This window comes from Camelina sativa, chromosome 11 (genome assembly GCF_030686135.1).
Source record: "Camelina sativa cultivar CO46 ecotype springtype chromosome 11, ASM3068613v1".
NCBI classification, from domain to species: domain Eukaryota; kingdom Viridiplantae; phylum Streptophyta; class Magnoliopsida; order Brassicales; family Brassicaceae; genus Camelina; species Camelina sativa.
In genome coordinates, this window is record NC_141890.1 from 16,238,786 (window position 1) to 16,259,888 (window position 21,103).

Genomic DNA, 21,103 nt, shown 5'->3' on the forward strand with positions numbered 1-21,103 from the left:
AATTTTAAAATTTTAAAACTTTACAGGTATTTGATATAAGTATTCAAAGTATAGGATTTTTGTAGTGTTTTCAAGGTTTTAACCCGTGTGGTATATGTATAGTCTAGTAATACATTTATCTCCTGGTACACATCTAAAAGTGTTAAAAAAAAAAAAAACAATTCCACTTAACTACCTATATGGGATTAATGCCAATCCGTCTCACCAAAATCAAAATAAGTTTTTGCGTAAAAAAAAAATAATCAAAATAATTTTTTTTTATCAAGTTTAATTATTTTAATTGTTTTACCAAATTAGCATATTTTTATAGTTTATAATTTTTCCATGTCAATATATATAGTTTATGATAATTAATAGAATTTTAATTTTTTTGGTAATTCCTCAAAAAATAAAAAATAAACCAAGTTATATGGGGGGTTTTCAACATATTTAATGTGACATTTTATAATTGGATTTTCGGTTTAGAAAATTTATTAATGTTAATATAATGATGGAGATTGTAAACTTTTGTTATGGAAAATCTGTTGTATATCATTTAAATTTGAGAGATTCTAGCATCCACAAAAATAGTTCTGGAGATTTAATGGGTTAAAACATTAATGGGTATAGTTGTTTTTGGAAAAATCGGAATGTATAGATGTTGTTAAGATTTTATGGCAATAAATGTAACAAATGTTGGTCAATTTAAGAAAGTTTAGTATTTGAGTTTCTCTGCAATATTATTTATAGAATTGTTTTGGAAGTTAATGTTATTAAAAAAAAAATAAGTAAAACTTAAAGGACATAAACCAAAATGTATTTCAAAAATGTTAATATAGATATTGAGTAGCTTTAATTTATATATTGGCGTTTTTCATAAATGCAGTCCAATTACGATCTTGGAACTGATCGCATTAATCTAACGTTAGAAAATCTGAAACAAACGCATTTAATTTACCTTAATCCTATAATATCTGCTTTTTGCCACTCTCCCAATATTTCAAAATGACAAACAAATTTAATAACATAATAATAAGTTAGGTAAAAAAAACATAATAATAAGTCATATATTTAATATATATTTTTTCTGTATTTTTTTACTCATCATTAGCTGTGATAGGAACATTAATAAATAGAATAGAATTTCATGGACACAATATACAGAGTAACATTTTTTTATTCTTACAAATTTCGCTTATACTATAAAGCATTATGATTGATGTAACGTCGTATACAAGTTTTTTTTTTTTTTTTTTTTTTTTTTTTTTTGTCAACTGACGTATACGAGTTTCTTTGGTCACAACTGCAATTTGGTCAGTAACATATATCCCGGTTAGTACTCTTAAATCATTTTTTGAATATTATTATTTATTTAAGATGGATTTTTTTTTTAAACTAATATAATTTAAAACTATTTTTAAACTAAATTTAGTTTTAAACTTACGAATTAGAATTTCAATTTAAATAACAGTAAAAGCAAAAAAAGTCATGTGTTTAACATGTTTCTCTTCTTCCTTTTTTTTTTTTTTTTGTGGACAACAAGTTTGTTTTTTTTTTTTTTTTTAAATAGATGCATGCAGCACAAGGACATGTTTCTTAGTAACCTTTTTTATAGAGTCATCATAAGAAATTCGATCCGACGAGGACGAACCATGACTCAAAGACACACCCGATCGATTTACGGTTTTGTTATAAACAATAAAAGTAATGAGAAATATCCTAAACTGGCACTAATTTAAGTTTTTCTTCCAAAATTAACACACAATCTCAAATATTCCAAAATTAGCATTATTTTTTTAAAATAATAAAATTAATTATAATATTTACAATTTTTGATGGATTCACTGAAGCTTCTGGAGATGCTTGCGGCTAAGCTCCGGTGATGCTTGCGGCAAAGCTCCGGTGATGCTTCTTCTTCTTTGTGTATCAATTCCAATCTAAACTTAGATAGGGAGAACAAAGAAGAAGAACGAAGATCGGAAGAAGAAGCCACGACGTTACGGTCCTTGTTTCTCCGTTCTCAGCCATAACCTTATTCAGGTACCCTTACTATTAAATTATTCTAACCATGATTTTACAATTGGCTTGAGACTGAATCGAACATTTATGGTTTGTGAATCATGTTGGTTTAGGAATTTTTTGAATCAATAACACAATTTGTTGATGGGTTAAAGTTCTCGGAAGGATCCAACAATTTAATTCCATATACACACACATTCACACTCTCAAAAAGCTAGAAAGAGAGAGAGAAGCTAAAAAAAAGCACACAACTTTTGCCTCTTCTCATCATCCTCCCTCAGATCACTTTGTCTTCTGATTTAGGGTTCTTCGTAAACAGGAAGAAACAAAGAGTTTTTTTCTTTGATTGTACACTATTTTGATTTGAGAAGAGAGAAGAAGAGACGCCATGAACATCTTCAAGAAGAAAACCACTCCCAAAGGTAAACAAAAAGTTGATAATTTTGTTACCATTGTTAGTTTTCTGTGTGTTTTATCTTCTTCATCTATGAAATTGCGATTAATGATATGAATCTTGTTGGTGGAACAAACTCAATCTGGATTAAAATGGGAGATTTAAGTGTTTGTTGTGTTCAAAATTCGATCTTGCTGTGTGGGTTTTTGTTATCCATAAAAAGGTAGATAGATTTCTTTATTGCTACTTAGTAAAAAGATTGGATTGAGGGAAGAATGCTTTAACTTACCAGTTGTGTGGTTGAGATTCACCAGTGATGCATAGATATAAACAGTACATTACATTGTACTAGGAAAATTGATTGAATTAAGCTTTGTCTAAAATTCATGAAGCATTGTTGAAAATTTAGGAAGGGATCCGTAAACATTAGGAAGACCTTCTTACACGGTACAAGAGATTTTTGGCGATGGTTCTTGACGGAAACAACGGTGGTGTGGTCTGGTTAGGCGGCGGTGGTGGAGGAGAAAAGGAAGAGAACGAGGAAGGTGGTTCGTGGGGAATGAATAAACAGTACATTACATTGTACTAGGAAAATTGATTAAATTAAGCTTTGTCGAAAATTCATGAAGCATTGTTGAAAATTTAGGAAGGGATCCGTAAACATTAGGAAGACCTTCCTACATGGTACAAGAGACTTTGGCGATGGTTCTTGACGGACGGAAACAATGGTGGTGTGGTCTGGTTAGGCGGCAGTGGTGGAGGAGAAAAGGAAGAGAACGAGGAAGGTGGTTCGTGGGGAAGGAATCAAGAAGATTGGGCTAAATTTTGGAGGCGGATTGTGTCCAAGGAGAAGAATGCAAACCAAACATACCTTTTTTTATATTTCTGAATATTTAGGAGAACCTTCCTAAAATTGAAAAACATCTTCCTAAATATGATGAAACACCTCCTAAACATTATGAAATTCTTCGTAAATTTTAAAAAATGAGTTTTTAAATCTTTTATTTATGTTTTGCCTTATGTATCAGCTTGGTTCTTTTGTTGTAGATATTGTTTGGAATAAGAAGCTTCATATAATCTTTAAACCATTATGTTTATGAAAACCATCCTGAATTTCAAGGTGTTGATCTTCAATAGTATCGAACCCCTAAAGACTGCTGTAAAATCACATAAGCTACACGTGTGTTTAAATTAATATACCATAATAATATACACTAATAAGTATACTGTATACATTAAAAATGTTTACGTACATTTACATGCAATATCTTGTAGTGTATAATAACAGCTCGCATCACATATGGGACAAGAATATTAACGTATTATGCAAATGCATATATATGTCGTATCTACTATAAAACAAGTACATATATGTCTTTCTACGTAGTATTTACAGTACATACATAAATTGCATATATATCATCTAGTTAACACATATACAAGTTGTACAAAACCGTCTTAAATAACCGATTTAGGCAGTTCAAAAAAAAGGTTTTAGCTAGATAACCAACAAAATTAATTTGCGGAAAATTGTCACATTTGAAAATGAAACAATGAAGAAAAACTTATCCCAAAAAAAATGATGGAAGGAAAACTGAACACAGACAAACACACCGCACCGCGTCGATGGTTCCATGCTACATAACATTGCCCCTACGTGACCGACATATCCGTTAACTGTGGGAGTATATGGCTATCAGATTATTAAAAATTTAATCTAGCTTAATCGGAATTATCGATTGAAACTTGATTTGTACTAATAAAAACATGATTACGTACAAATAAATTTTTGGGACCGAGAATGATAAAAGATGATTAATTAACTGTGATTAGTATCAAATGGTAATCTTTGAAAGAAAACTAAATTAATTTTGTTTTTGGTGTACTTTCGTACAAGATTAAAGTAAAATAAATTAAATGGTCAACTTCGTTTACTTTAATCATTACCTGACTTTTGAATGTCTACTTACGAACAACTGATGTCACTAAGGAGTTGAAATATTAAAGATCGGATATTCCATGTAGTTTGGTTACTAATTAAATTTAATAGAATATTTAGGACAAACCATCAACTAATTAAACTATTATACATGTTCTTGGGACCAATACGAGGTTTCTAATTCTAGTGGTCGTAATATAACGTCGTTTAATGATACATACTTAATTTTAGTATTTGTATGTTTTTTTTTTTTGTGATAGTTTCTTTATTTTATAGATTGACTGATGAGATTTTTTTCTTTTCAATCCATTATATGGCTTATTATCATTTATTGAAGTGAAAAAAGTATTTAAGCTTTAAAAGTTCAGTTCTACACTACCATTATTTTTAAAATGATAAATCAACTATAAGTATAGTTTTTTTAGATTTAGATATATCTTTCTTAATAGGGATTATTTTTCATAATGTCATTTTTTAGCTCATCATCTTTTTCAAAATTGTTATTTTCCCAAATATCTGTTAAAATTGCCATTTTTACCACTTCAAAACTAAACATTTGGAAATCTTTTTCATATATATATATATAAGCATTAGGGTTTTCAGTTTTTTTGGTAGTCTCGCTTCAGTCGAGAAAGACAGTGAGAGAGACTTCTATATTTTTTTAGGTTTAAAGTATACTTTCCTTAAGTCGGTTACTCATTAATACGTATAAAGATACGTATGTAAACATCTCATCATTTCTTTATTAATATATATATATATATATATACACTTAATTTTAGTATTTATATGTCTTTTTTGAGATGGTTTCTTTATTCTATAGATTGATTGATGAGAATTTTTTCTTTTCAATCCATTATATGGCTTATTATCATTTATTGAAGTGAAAAAGTATTTAAGTTTTAAAAGTTCAGTTATACGCTACCATTATTTTAAAATGATAAATCAACTATAACTATAGTTTTTTTTAGATTTAGATATTTGTTTGAGTGGATGGAGAGAGTTATAACTATAGTGACGACCATAACAATAATGTAAGCACCATCTCTGCATCTAAAATTACGCATCCCTTTCCCTTTACCACTTGAATGAAAATATCTCTGATGTACATTTGGTTTGCAAGCAGGCTTTGGACTGCGGATGTGGTGAAGTTTAACCAATCATCATAAGTGATTAACTTGACCTGTGTTATCTATTAGTGGGTATCTCAAAGTGTAACGCATCATCGTTTTACACGGCTTAATCTTGTTGACTTAGCTGGATCTGAAAGGTAAAATCAGCAATGTAACTCAACTATGTTAGGAATCACTTATGATAACCATCCACGACACATGCTTCAGCTCAAGTATTCTAGTTTAGCCTTTATCATTTAAGTGTTTGTGATTAAGCCGTTCGTGGATGGCTATCAAGTATTCAATTTCTCAAATTAAAACTTAACATATGTGTTATCTATTAGTTATATACAGATAGAAGTGTTTGTAGGAGCTATAAATTTGCCACACTACGTAAGAGGTATTGATTATGAGAACAACAAGTAAACGTTAAGGGAAGAATGGAGGCGAGACCGAAATCTCTTTCCTTAACTCTTTGAAACCCCCGCAGTGCGACGGGATTAGTGGTCACAAGAGTCCCAGGATACAACCATACACAACCGGGTTTGCTAATCACTCAAACACGGCTCTATACGAACTACACTTCTACGATACTCTCGAAACTTACTTTGTGAGAGATTGTTGGATGTTTTGCGCTTTTGCTGTGTGTGAGAACAAGCGATTTTGATATCGTCAATTCACTATTTTACAAGAGAAGAACTCATGCGTATATATAGAGGACTTGGATGACTTGGGTTTGAAATTGATTCTCCACAACTTTACCTAGTCCATCGCAAATCTAGGAGGTGGGCAACGTGAAGAAGCGACGATCTCTCAAAGAAATCAAACTCTCCACTTGATCACGAAAACAAAGAGACCGAGTCTCACAGAGACGTGAAACAGAGTTTTGACTCTATCCAATCTGACCCACTCCTCTTGGAGCTCCATCTTGTGCAAGACCAAACCATTAAGGCCTAATTTCTCATTCACACAATCCAATTTTATTAAGCCCACTAAGCTTAAATAAATTGAGGTCCAACAGTGTTTGTGTTTCTTGTTAGAGCATCATCACTTATGATAGCCATTCACGACACAAGCTTCAGCTCAATCATTGATTATTGTCATACCAAATGACATGCCTCTCACCAACCTTTCCTGCAACATTGAAACACACGACTTCAATATTCGATAACCCCCAAACGTGTAAGCAAAAGAAATAACCCCTTTGACTTTTTTGGACTACAATGTGCGGAAAATCACTTACCTGTTCAATCTCAGAAAACTTGGATAACATGTCATCGGGTATGGACCTATTGAAAACATTGAAGTTCTAATTTAATTAATCTTGTCTTCATGGGTGCTTTTCGGAAGAACACTTCGACCCATTTGGTGACCCCCAATGCAGTGCAACTTGTGCAGGAGTCTTGCCGAGCTTCTCAGCAACACTGCCAAGAATAGGGTTCTTTAGAACATCACTCCTGAGTTACGTTATCCCTGAACCCTACAAATACAGTATATCAACTAAACTACCGAGGATGACTTTGGAGTCAAATTTTTCTTTTTTTATTCTAAAATCATCCAAAATTTATTACTCCATCCGTTTCATAATATAGGATGTTTAGAGAAGTTTTTTGTTTTCAAGTTTCTATGCAACTTTTAGATTTGTTTAATATTTTATATTATGCAGTTTTGTTTGTGATTGATTAAACTTTTTTAAAGTGATTATTTCTTAATCTGCGTGCTTTACTCAAAACATCTTATATTTTGAAACGGAGGAAGTATAAAATTTCACATAATCATACTTCATCTCTCTAAAATATATATATAAAAGCTCTAAAAATAATCAAAGCTCCTAAAACTCACTAAATCTTTTAAAATTCTAAAATATTTAAATCTCTTAAATATCAAGTTCAGTACCCCATTTTAGTATACTCTTCAGAATAAATATATATATTTATCAAGAAGTATAGAAAATATGAAAAGAGGAATTATTCAGACTAATAATAAGGAATAAAAATGAAATTCAATTTCTAAATATTAATTACCAAACAAAAATATGAGAAATATAGAGTACCACATATTGTATGTCATTTTTGTTAATATGCCGTCATATGATTAACAAAGAAATGTAAAACTAAATTAAATAATTTTTAAAATGTGAAATGTTAAGATTATATCGGGCATAGCCCGGATTTTTCTCCTAGTCTTTAACAATAAAAATTCCTCATAGAATGTGTATGTTATTTACACTTAATTTACTCACTCATCTTTATCAAATCTATCTTATTCATTTGAGTATGTAAAAATGTTTAGTTAGCTTCATATCCAAAATTATTCGTTCTTTACTTTTAGTTTCTATTTCGCGTTTCAGATTTGACACAAAACGAGGTGGTGATCTTGATTTGAACGTGTCAATATCTCCGGACTCCGAGTGCTTATCTGATTCTGATGTTTGATTGGAGAAGGTTTACGTTCTAGATTAGAAACCCTAACTGCTAATTCTGTTTTGAATCTGATGATTTGAATCTTGTAGGTTGAATAATAAATAAATACGAGATGATGCACAACATGACGATGCAGGATGTGAAAACGTTGGTGTGGTGGAACATAATTAAGCAGCTGTCCGATTCCCACTGGTTATGATCCTCGTCAGGTCCGTCCGAGAATAGTATCGGCATTGAAGAATTCAGGGGTCTCTGGTCCTGTCACCATAACCGCCATCGGCAGACTAACGCACAACCCGAACGCTCCTGACGATGATGTCTTGCGAGACCTGTCTTCCACTGGAATCTCTCTTATATACTCCAAAGGTTAAAAAAAAAATTGTTTTCTATAATTTTTAATACATCAGGGTGTAGTATACGTACGTTGATCCAACATTGCTTTTACTGAAATAGAACTTCAAACGAATTTGTTTAAGTGGATGGAGAAGAATCCACCTCCGGCTAATATAATGCTCATATCTGGTCCTAAGGAACTGGACTCCCTAGCTCGTACTCTTTACCTCTTAGAAAATGAGGGATACAAGATTCTTCTGGCATATCCTCAACGCCATCCAGCTCCAGACTGGCTCTGGGACAGCTTTCTGTCTGGTGTTTTTAAAGAGTGGCTCTGGACAAACATACTAGTACGTGTTTTTGTCCTTTTCCTCTATCACGTAGTTTAATTTCAAAAAAACCATTCTGAATTATTTGGTTTTTTAGCAGATGGATGATATGGATTCAGGGTCTGCGGATAATAAACAGGAGACAACAAGACTTGTTCTTCAGGAAAAGTGCAGTGAAACGGGTGAGTCTCCCTGGTCTTGTTCAATCTGTTTTCTTGCTGGCCAGAGCATTGAAGATTTCACCTCTCAACTCAAGAGTGAAGAACATGCGAGTTCTGTAAGCATCCTCTCTTGCTTCTAAAAAATGTATCCCACAAGTTTGCCTTTCTCATTTCAATGAAAACATCTCTGATTTCCACTGGATGTATATTCGGTTGTCATGCAGGTTTTGGACTTGGTGACAATTGCGGATGTGATCAAGCGTAACCAATTAAAGGCAAGTTTTGAGATTATTGTTGCTTAGAATTTAGAACTTAGAATTTAGAATTAAAGGCAAGTTTTGAGATTTCTGGAACTTAGAATTTGCCTCAAGTATCCCTTTCTCACTTCATTGAATATACCTCTGATATACATATTTGGTTGTCAAGCAGCCTTTGGACTATTCGGTATTTGTTGCTCCCGAACATAACCCTGAAATGGTGGATACGGTGAAGCTTCACCAATTACAGGCAAGTTAAGATTTCTAGTTTTTTAAACTTAGGTGAATCCGGAACCTACAATTTGCTTTCAACAAAATAAATGAATACGAGATTATGGCAATGCAGCAAGTGGAAGTGGAAGAGGAGGAGGAGAAAACGTTGGTGTGGTGGGACATCAGCAGCTGTCCGATTCCCCCAGGTTATGATCCTTGTCAGGTCTATCCGAGAATAGTTTCCGCCTTGAGGAATTATCCTGTCTTTGGTCCTAATCCTATCACCATAACTGCCATTGGCAGACTCGCACACCACCCTAATGCCCCTGACAATGACGTCTTGAGAAAGCTCTCTTCCAGTGGAATTTCTCTTATACACGCCAAAGGTTATAACCTTCTTTAATTTCTGCAAGTGTAGTATCTTTTTCTATATAAACTACTGACCTACGGTTTCGATTAGACGTTGCTTTTCATAAATGAAACAGAACTTGAAACGGATTTGTTTGCGTGGACCAAAAGGAATCCACTTCCGGCTAAGATATTGCGCATATCTGGTACTGAGGAACTGGAATCCTTAGCACGTACTCTGTATAGCCTTGATATGGATGGATACACATTTTTTCTGGCATATCCTCAACGACGTCCAGGTCCAGCCTGGCTCTGGAAAAGTTTTCTCCTTGGTGTTGATAAAGAGTGGCTCTGGACAAGCTTACTAGAAGGTGTTTGTCCTTTGTCCTATATCTCAAGCAGCTTTGATATTTATAACCAGCAATGCTGTTTCTTAACTAAATCAACTTTTTCTTTCTTCCCACACAGATGAAATGTGTTCATTGGATGCTGATGAGGGCAAGTGCACTCAAACGGGTCAATCTATCACATGGTCTTGCACAGTATGCGCTTTTGCTGCCCAAAGCTTTGAAGATTACACCACGCATAGTAAAGAACATGCACAGGTTTGTAATTAAGCATCCTCTATCTTACCACATGAACATGCACATTTGATATTGTCTTACCACAAGTTTCCCTTCCTCACTTCAAAGAAAATACGTGAAGCTGGATTCACTATTTAAAGACAAGTTGAGATCTCTAATTTTTAGATTGCATGATTTTGGATTTACTTACTGACGTTTGTTGATGCTAAAACATTGAAGTAAAACTGCAAGAAGAGGAAGATTAAAGAGGTTGAAATAGAAGTGGTACTGTAATGTGTGAACTAGACGAACCAGAAGAAGGAGAAGAGTGATCAATGAATGGAGCCGAGTAACAATACAGTATCTATAATAGGTCAATTACCGGTTTAGCTAATACTCTCTCTGTTTTAAAAGAGTGTCATTTTGACACAGGACACACAAATTAAGAAAAGATAGAATTATACTCCCTCTGTTTCATATTAAGTGTCATTTTCTACTGAAAATTTTGTTTCAAAATAAGTGTCACTTTGTATTTCCAATGTAGATGTTTGGTAAATTTTCTAATTTTATCTTTACTGGTTTAATGTATTGACCAATAGAAAAAATTAAAAAATAAGGGGTAAAATAGATAATTTGATGATTTTTTTAATATGTGTGAAAAATTCTAAAATGACACTTCATATGAAACAGAGGGAGAACATATTTGCCCCTATTTAATAAGTGACTAATGGTTTAAATTCAATGAAAATGAGCTTTGGATTAAAAGGTAAATAAGAAAATTTAATGTAAAAAACACATTGGAATTGTAAAGTAACAGTCTTTGTAAAACAAGAAAAAATCTCTAGAATGACACTCTTTGTGAAACAGAGGGAGTAATTGTCTCCGTTTATAAAAAAAATTATACCAGTTTGATGAAGCGCACATGCAAAAGGTTTCGATTGTGTTTGTTAGAAGTTATACCAAATTACAATTTAGAAACCAACGTTTGTTGCGTTTGCTTTTATCAAATTTCAGTTAATTTTGGAATTTAGTTGGGCCATGTAATTTATTTATCTTTACGAAGCTTGAGTCTAATATCTCTATGGCTCTTAGAAAGTGGCATGTCTCATAGAATTTCTATATATCTACCTTAATTAGTCATCTCCCTTCATGAGCTCGAGCCCTATGGTGATTAGAGATGGTACAAAATATGGTTTCACACCAAAAAAGTAGTAAATTGTAAGGTGTGACAAATGATAATAATTTATACTAATGAATATAAATTGTTGGCCCATTGATTCGCTTGCTACCTCTAATTGTTTTTTTATATAGAAAAATGTTTAATATATCGTGTTCACGAACTTATAATGCAGACGATAGGGGTCAATATATTGATCAGCGTAGCATACATGCATTTTCCCTATTGTTAGAATACCAGATTCAATGCAAGTCTCTCCAAAAATCTTTCTTAGCAATGATTTCCCGATTACGATCTTTTTGCAGTAGCTAGATATTCTTATTAATTATGATATTTGACATGGAAAACTATTTAATCCGATTTATAAAACGAGTCACAATTTCACAATTCTTCAACTAAAACTAAAAGTATAAAACACCACTTATTTCGATTTTCTACGTTCACTTCAGTCTGGATCTGTAATAAGTTATAATCCTAGAAAATGTCATCGTATTAATTTTAAAAATGAAATGATTCTTTCAATATTTATTTAATCATGCTTCGTTAATAAACGACGTATCATTTTTTGGGGTTCTATGGATTTCACAAGATCATGCTGGCCAAGTTAAGGTTCATAGGCTCATAGCAGTTTTTTTATGCTTTCAAGTTTCACCCCTGGGGACCGTAGTCGAGTTGATGTGGAGTTTATGGACACTCAGGAGCCTGGGAGATGTTCAAATTGCTCTGGATAATTACCTAATGTAATAATGTTGAACGGTAATTAAGATGGCCGTTGATGCCATTACACAACCTAGGGAGTAGCCAAGATTTTTCTATTAAAAATATAGAATCAGGAGTATATTTTATAAGAAAGAAAAAATTATAAGAAGAATGATTTGTGGACCAAATTCTGTGCCCATATATTTAAACAAATTGTCCGGACAAACGTACAGACTACAGAGGATGCCTAGACGATTAAGAACTAGATGATTTTTAAACTAATCTTGTATATGCGATTTAAATTTTATGTAACAGGCGACAATTCATATTATATGCGATTGGGTCATGTGATCAGAATTAAATTCTTCAGTTCAGTAGTGCTAGAAAACAAAGAATTTAAATTGTACTTGTCATTCAAATTAAAATAATATGATGACTCAATAAAAGGCTCTAAAGTAGTTGAAAAGTACATGAGTCCAATGTACAAAAAGGTCTTGTCACGAGTCTCACGACTCTACAAATAGACCACAAATCAGAGTACTTCAAACCTTGAGCTCCCTCCTCTCTCTCTCTTTTTCTCTTTCCCCCTAACCAAAATTCTCAGAAAACAATATGGAAGAGACAGCACTGACAAAAGATCAGATCACTGAGTTCAAAGAAGCCTTTTGTCTCTTCGACAAAGACGGCGACGGTTCTCTCCCTTTTTCTCTAACATTTTCATAGAATAATATACTTAAGAAGAGTGATATATATATATATATCTGTTGCGTGACATTTTTACTTATAACCTTTTTCTTTTGGAATCTAATAGGTTGTATAACGGTGGAAGAACTTGCAACGGTGATCCGTTCTTTGGATCAGAATCCCACAGAACAAGAACTTCAAGAAATCATCACTGAGATTGACTCTGATGGCAATGGTACCATTGAATTTGCTGAGTTTCTCAACCTCATGGACAAGAAACTTCAGGTTCCTCTCTCTCTTGATCTCTTTATGTATTACATGCTAAATAGTTTTCTTAAGGAATATACACTTTTACAATTACATCAAATGAACTATATATTGTTTTTTTAGAGACAAAAGCAAAAAAAGAACTATATATTGTTTTTAAATCGTTGCCTCGTTATTACGCTTACTTTGCTAATTGACTTTTTTTTTTTACTATTACGGAGATATTCAATTTTGTATCACAGCAGGTTTTTCTTTCTTTCTATGTTTTTACTTGTTCTCTACAGAAAAAAAGATTTGTTGTAAAGATCTGTGTTTATATTCTAAACAAAGACATTGTTTATATTATATTACAATTAGTTGTCTTATTGTGTATTGTTAATTTGTTGTCGTGATCATGTGATGGTATAGGAAAATGATGTTGAGGAAGAGCTGAAAGAAGCTTTCAAAGTCTTTGACAAAGACCAAAATGGTTACATCTCTGCCAGCGAGGTCTCTGACTTTTACTCTTTTTTTCGCTCTTTTTAATTATTTCTAGTTTGGCATATATAATATATAGTTAGATGTCTATATATATATGCTTGACTTATATATTAAAAAAACTTATGCGGAGAAAAGAACTTATAATATAACAAATTAGTTCGATGCACTGGAATACTGGATTGCGTTTTTGTACAACGTTCTCCAATAATATATACCATGTACGGTCTAAAACTGTGTTTTTATTTGCTTATAAATGATTAGAGCTACAATTATATATATATTTTTTGTGTCTACTAAATCCTTGCTAAATTTGAGTCATTGTCGAATTTAAATACGGTTCATGAACCAATTTCATAAATGTCTTCTCTGCTAAAATGGTACATGCTCTATATCTCTATAAAGTGTCAAATCCAGGCTAAGCATAACAATAATGGTAATTGTATAGAAACCACTTGATATCAATTAATTCTGCATTAACTAGAAAAACGAGAAATCCAGCTAAAACACACTTTGATATATTTCGAAGCAATGACAAAAATCAGACAACAAAGCCAGACAATCTTCCAATTTAAAGAGATCCATAGTTGTTGTCTCATTTATGTTCTAAACATTTTTTTAACAAGACATGGTTATTTATTTATTTCAGTTTATCCTTTCAAAAGTCTGTTTTCCAATCGTGAAGGCTAGCTGGCATTGTGAATCTATTAGAGAAGAACAAGAGGAACAAAAAAAAAACAATTAATAGAAAGTAGTTAGATAGATTAAAATGTGTATGATTCTATTGGTGCACTGGACAGGAGGGCACATGTTTTAGATAGTTTAATTAAATATCTACACAATAATCAACATCCTCAAAGTTACATTAATGCGTATACTTTTTTTTTGTATACAAGCACATTTTTGCATGCTCATATAAACTATCTAAGTATTTTTGTGTTCATGATTTTTCTTAATAGATCAGAAAATAATATTCATGTTAGGCTTGACCCATACCGCTCTGATCGACACGCGTACTTTTGATTTATTCTTGGTCGATCGATGGTGCCACATTTGAGATATATATTAATGTGAAAGTTGTGTTATTGCAGTTGAGTCATGTAATGATAAATCTAGGGGAAAAGCTAACAGATGAAGAAGTTGAACAAATGATAAAGGAGGCAGATTTGGATGGTGATGGCCAAGTCAATTATGAAGAATTTGTCAAGATGATGATCAATATTGGTTAATTTTTTTAATTCTCTTAATTATATAAGCCAATGATCCTTAATTAATTATCTTGTTAGTTTTTTCTTCATTTTTTTGTCAAAGTGATTTAATTACCTTGTTGGTTTGAACTCCTTCGTGTTTACAATATTTCAACAAATTCCATTGTTCTACATTCATTGAAGTTTTCAGATCTACTTATTGTTACATCTCTTACTGAAGCTGTTACTATACACATAATATTCAATAATAATATACTCCCTTTGCATCACTAATTTTTTAGGAATTTTTCGTGTATTAAAAAGATTAATTTTCTGTAAATTGTTTATCAATGAATGTTAGAAAATTGTAAATTTTAAAATTTGATGAATTACTATTGGGTAATAGTTATGAGAGATATGTTATTAAAAAAATAATTTATTTATAACTAAACATTAAATATTTTGCTTGATTTATGTGAAAATCCTAGAAAATCATTTTTTTGTGATACAAAAAAGAGTATGTTGTATCTATTTTTTTTGTTCAAATCATCATTTTAAACTAAAACTTAAGCACATGATAATTACAATTGAATATATAAGATATATCTCTTATATATACTCAAATAATTTTAATTAGAATTTAATATTCTAGAGGTTAAAGTTTGATCGTCTTTAACATGTCGGTACTAAAAGAAAACAAAAAAACATAATTAACCATAATTAGTCCATCAATATACATATACAATTGATGAAAAAAAATCTTCACTCAAAATACATATTTCAACTTTCTTCTAGGTTGATTTTCAATTCTTTTTTATAAACTATTTTCACTCAAAATAATAACTCGACTATTGTTTATGATACACTGTTTTTTTATAAATGATACAATTACTAAAATTATTTGTAGAAGTTTATTACTAGTTTTAGTATCAATTATTTATAAATGATGGAATTCTTAACATCAATTAGTATAACTGTTACAAATACTTACATCACTTACCCAAAGTGACTTTGATACAAAATTAACATTAGTATAAAAAATTAACATTAGTTAAAGTAACCAATGTAAATATGATGTATAGTTGCATCAGAACTTTAAAAAATATTTATTTAAGTGATGTAAAATTCCTTTGCATCAATTATAATTGATACAAAAATTAATTATCAATTATAATTGATACAAAAATTTAAATACAAAAATTAAAAGAAGTGATACAAATTGCTGTTTTTTTGTAGTGGGGAGAAGCTATATTTCGGAATACAACTTACAAACTAAAAGACTATGAACGAGTGAAAGAGGTCACGGACCGCATGATCGTAAAACGGTAAAAGGCTTTATTAGGCATATATTGAACGATTTTGGATCCAAGAATATAATGCTATTGTCAGGTGATGTAGATTTTTCCATACCCTTAGATTTTCATAAAGAAAACGGTACAAAGTCTTTCTAATCCAGAAACGTGATTCAAAAGACGAACTTTAAGTTAGTGCATCTTGTATATTGGTACTGAAGAATATCATAGAAGGAAGTACATACATCTTAAAAGAACTTAAACTTTTGGCGGAAACTTGGTTTTTAACAGATAATTATAACGATTTTTTTTTTAAATATTAGATTTTCAGAATCGACTTCCCACGAATTGTATTTCATATACCAAAATCAGTGAAAGGAAAGAATTCATAATACATTCTATTTTGCTTACGGAAAATCTTCAAGAGAAGCAAATCGTAAAACTATACTCTTCAAAATCAACCCTTTATATCTTCTAGCTTAAGTTTCCCCCACCAAATACCTAAGACTTATGTCACAAAAGTACGAAAACCTACTAATTTCCTCTTCTTCTTCTACCCCAAAGTCTTTACATCCAAATCTTTCAAGTTTAACTTGCACAAAATTCTTCTCTTGGTTCGTTTCGCCACAAATATTTTTTCGTTGCTACTCGATTATCTCTGAAATCTAAAAAAACTAAAATCTTAAAACCATTTAAAATCTCTCAACTATTTATGGTCTATGTAATCTTATGAAAAAAAAACTTTTACCCAGTTTTCAGAATTTTTCCGGTGAAAAATATGAACTTTTTGAGTTATTCTCTCTTTTTTCATTCTTTTACACACATGCCACGAATGGAATAGGTTTTAAATTGGTTTTTAGTTTTTGGTTTTTGGATTTGAGTTGGGTGTGTTTTAAAAATTCTTTTATTAAAATATGCATATAAAATAATAAAAACTAAAATTAAAGGCAGTAAAACTTTACCAAAACCCCTCAAACAGAAAAGCCCATTTCAAGTATACAGAAAACCCAATCCACACGTACTTGTTTCCTCCCAATTTCTCAAAACCATAATTTAGAAAAGAAAAAAAACCATCAAATCACAAAATAATTTGTTTAATTCATGGCAGTGGTGCAACAAAGGCATGTTCCTAAGACCGAAGATTTGCTCCGTTTTCTGACTATGCCTTTCATAGAACCCGATGAAGCTTTAATGTCCACCAAGTTATCTTCTGAGCCCTTGGTTTCTTTGAAGCTATCATTGTGTTTCTTCAACGACCCTAGAGACATCTCCATGCCTCTTGATTTCACAGAATCACTTCTCTTCAGCATCACAGTTTTCTCTTCCACGTCGATTGTTGCCTCGTATATCTCAGTCTTGTCCTCACAGATCAATGGATTTTTCTCTGTCAATTCATCGCTTCTTGCTTCGATTCTTCGGTCATGACCGAAGCTAGGAGCTCGCATCTCATTGCTTTCAGTAGTTTCTTGCGCTTTGTTGCTTTCTACGCAAGAAATGAGCAGAGTCTCAGATGTGTTAGCTTTCTCTAAACCCATCTTGTTTCTTGAAGGGAACGCAACCTCTGAAACTAACTGTTGAACCAGCGAATCCCCGATACTTCTACTATTCTGGCTCACAGGGAGCGATCTGCATCGCGACATACGTTTTAGGCTTGATTCTCTTTTGTCCTTGTCTTCCATAGAAACTCCAAGATCGGTCTCTTGAATAGCATTTGACTCTTGTGAACCAGGTTTACTGTTAGAGATCGCCTTATCGGCTTTTTCTTCATCTGCAACTTCCTCATCATGGACAACACGATAGTCGACATTCAGAATCTCCTGTGGCTCGCTTTCAGGAAACCCTTGCCTTCCTGTTCTCTGTTCCATACCAGTCTCTTGATCACGATTTGCAACTTCCTCTGAATGAACAATTTCGTCTAGAGACTCATTCACCATGTTTTCTTCAGTTCCAACAGGTTCAATAAAGCTTGCAGATTCAAAGACCATCTCATCAATCACACAGAGCTTCTCTTCAATATCAGACTCTCTCGAATTTCTCACAACACGTTGAGTTCCAATCACAGAAAACTCTTCCACTTCTGTCGCTTGACTCAGAGTTTCAAAACCTGATCAGTAATAGAGAGAAAATTGCATTAGGTTAAGTTTCGAATATGAAGAGAAGAGAGAAAAATTAAGATCAACCTTCAGCAACTGATGTTTGTTTCTGGAGCTTCTCATCGGTTTCCATTACAAAGCTCTCCAAGCCACTCTGGTCTATCTCTTCTTTGAAATTCTTTACTTTCGATTCATCGACTGAGTCCTTGCTATGTGGTTCTGTTTCTTCAGGCAAGCTCTCTTTCTCTTCATCTCCATCTCCATCTTTTACTTCACCTGCAAGAAACAACTGATCTTGTCTGGTATCTACGGAAATAGAGTCCAACGGAGACATTCCATTGGTTTCTAGCTTTGAGCTCTCTTTCTCTGTATCTCCATCTATTTCTTCACTAGCAAGAAACATATGTTCTTGAGTGGTTTCTACGGAATCCCATGGAGAGATTTCATTAGTTTCTAGCTTTGAGCTCTCTTTCTCTTTATCTACATCTTTGCCTTCACCTGAAATAAACAACTGATCTTGTACGGTCTCTACGGAAACAGAGTCCAAAAGAGACATTACTTTGGTTTCAAGCTTTGAGCTGTCGATCTTTTTATCTCCATCCTTACCTTCACCTGCAACTTGATCTTGCGTTTCTACGGAAACAGAGTCCAATAGAGACATTCCATTGGTTTCTAGCTTTGAGCTCTCCTTCTCTTCATCTCCATGTTTACCTTCACCTGCAAGAAACACCTGATCTTGCGTAGTCTCTACGGAAACAGATCCAAACGGAGACATTCCATTGGATCCTAGCTTTGAGCTTTCTTCTTCTGCAATTACACAGACATAATATTAAGTGAGAATACTAATAATACAAATACACAAAAAAAAAAATAGAAGATTTGTTGGTTTACCTGTTAAAATGGCGGTTGCGTTGGTATTGCCCATATCATCTCCTTTGTTCAACTTGCAATAAATCAAGATCTCTGGATAAATCTGAGAAATTGAAACATAGAGCAATTAATAAGAGGCGATTTTAGCTGAACGGAGGGTTCCGAGTACTGTTTGTGTCTGCTGGATTAAAGCATGTTTGGTGTTTTATTGAATTCTGTTATAAATTAGTTTAATGCTTATTAGTTGGCGTCACTTTGTTAGGACCCTACGCAACATTATGAGGCCATATGATATGTAAATTTTTCATACAAAACCGTAAGGACAATTCAATATTTCTATTTCTAAGTTGGAGGCACAATACATCTAATATTGGACCATTTTAAAGTGAGAGGGCCAACCACTAAATTGAGAATTTTAGCTATAACTTTAGTGTTTCAAGAACTCACCAAATGTCTACATAAATTCGTGAAACAAAACACTTGATTTGTATAGACTAAAAATTTCGACTTGTATGAAACAATGAATATTATGATAGAGATGAGATATCTCTATAAATCAGAGTTAAAACTTAAAAGATAGATAAATATATAGTAAGAAACAATATCACTAGAAAATTCAATTTTCATCTCATTTTATAAATAATCAAGTAAAACCTTGGACCTGAAGATATAGTATATGTCCATTTCATTTAGGTGTTGACTGGTTTTTCCGCTACCTCCCGCAAATGCTGCATTTACGGGTGGTAGCGGTTGCTAGCGATTGGAACCAATCACACAAACCGCTTCCAATCTCTCCTAATCGCTCCAAACCACTGAATTCCAAAAGCTGCTTTCCGCAAGCGTTTGCGGTTGCGGTTGTGGGCGATTGCGGTTGAAATTTTTATTTTTTTTTTTAAACTTAAAAGAAATCAATGATAATGAAAATTTTGTTTGTTATATTTTCTATCTAACCATTTTACTCATTAAGGATGAGAGAAAATGAAGTACGGATACGATTGCAGAGATTATAAAATAAACAACTAGAAGAAAATAATATTCCAATTAACAATAACCCGGAAAACTTTATGTAAATTTAATGGCACATCGCACATAAGTTCAAAAAATCTATATAAATATAATATTTCATCATAAATTTAAGAAAATAAGATTATTTGTGAAAAATATTAATACAAATCACCAGTGACTCTTCTCAACTCTCACTTGACCATTCCTACCGATGCAATTACTGACCCACGATCTAAGAGAAAATAGAAAAGATCTACGATCTAAAGGATATGTTTTGTCATTTATCAAATTACTTGATTAAATTTTTGGTAAAAAGCCAAATGCATAAATGAATAAGTATTTCAATATGATTTTTTTTTGAATAATTATTATTTTAATAAATTTTAATTATAAATCAAGTTTAATAAAAATTTTGGTGTATTTAAACATTTATATATTAGATATCACATTTATTATGTTCCAACCGCTATTGCATCCGCTGGTCAACCAGTCGTAAACCTCCTGCAAACGCACCAATTTTAAACTGCTAAAACAATCGTTCAAAACGCTTAATAACGCGTGAAACCGCAATCGCCCGCTTCCGCAATCTTCCACAACTGCAACCACAACCACAACGTTTGAACCAGTCTGGCTTTTACAATATAACTAAACAGTTTTCGAATATCAAAAGTCTGGGTGTAGTGTTGTAAATTGTCTCTATAATTTGAAAAAAAAAAAAAATATTTTTCTTGTTTTTGGTTGTATTTTTTTTTTCCAATCCACAACACGCACAATATTTTATAGATTCTAGATATTTTGTTGTTTTCTTTTTGTTGTGAATCATCAAATACCATTTAAAACCCACAATTATTGGTATTTTTCATTGTCACATCAAATGGAACTCGATGGAATTTTCCAAGTAATATATACTTTGTCTTTGTTAATGAACAAGAGGTAGATTCTAGAGTTTTTATATATTTACGAGTTCTATGGCCCAACCATTAATCCAACCATTCATTTATTTTTTCTGAAAAACCAATTATTCCAATCATTCTTTGGCTCTTGGAATACATAATTTTTGTTAATGATTAAATGTTTGGTGAGCTATGGACACCAATAGAGTCTTAAGAAATTAGAGCATCTTTAGTGATCGTTACTCTTAAAGGTACTTTCAACTAAAAATTAAAAAATAATAATAAAGTAAATCAAAAAATGAGAAATATTTCTTTAGCGAGCATAGGAAAAATCGTTCCTCTATAATATAACAGTTAATGATTAATCAAATTTTTTTATTAATTTATCA

The 21,103-nt window shown here is 32.2% G+C and overlaps 3 protein-coding genes and 1 long non-coding RNA gene across 4 annotated transcripts; 3 read left to right on the forward strand and 1 right to left on the reverse strand.

Annotated features, from left to right (window-relative positions):
* Window positions 1–2,858: 2,858 nt before the first annotated feature.
* LOC147934076 (uncharacterized) lies at window positions 2,859–8,588 on the forward strand. The gene is made up of 4 exons (XM_087472457.1): window positions 2,859–2,962; window positions 7,794–7,853; window positions 8,042–8,232; window positions 8,320–8,588. The coding sequence occupies exons 1-4, from the start codon at window positions 2,859–2,861 to the stop codon at window positions 8,586–8,588; spliced, it is 624 nt and encodes a 207-aa protein (XP_087328583.1).
* A 996-nt stretch (window positions 8,589–9,584) lies between these two features.
* LOC147934077 (uncharacterized) lies at window positions 9,585–10,511 on the forward strand. The gene is made up of 3 exons (XR_015571030.1): window positions 9,585–9,878; window positions 9,976–10,112; window positions 10,311–10,511. It is a non-coding gene; the product is annotated as an uncharacterized LOC147934077 (long non-coding RNA).
* A 1,929-nt stretch (window positions 10,512–12,440) lies between these two features.
* On the forward strand, window positions 12,441–14,764 carry LOC104723726 (calmodulin-like protein 8). Its single transcript, XM_010442118.3, has 4 exons — window positions 12,441–12,637; window positions 12,758–12,915; window positions 13,306–13,386; window positions 14,466–14,764. The coding sequence occupies exons 1-4, from the start codon at window positions 12,559–12,561 to the stop codon at window positions 14,601–14,603; spliced, it is 456 nt and encodes a 151-aa protein (XP_010440420.1). The 5' UTR covers window positions 12,441–12,558; the 3' UTR covers window positions 14,604–14,764.
* A 1,977-nt stretch (window positions 14,765–16,741) lies between these two features.
* LOC104723725 (uncharacterized) lies at window positions 16,742–19,153 on the reverse strand. Its single transcript, XM_010442117.3, has 3 exons — window positions 18,838–19,153; window positions 18,034–18,753; window positions 16,742–17,957 (listed from the first exon to the last, which is right to left on the reverse strand). Exons 1-3 carry the CDS (start codon window positions 18,869–18,871, stop codon window positions 16,948–16,950), a joined length of 1,764 nt encoding a protein of 587 aa, XP_010440419.1. The 5' UTR covers window positions 18,872–19,153; the 3' UTR covers window positions 16,742–16,947.
* Between the last annotated feature and the right edge of the window lie 1,950 nt (window positions 19,154–21,103).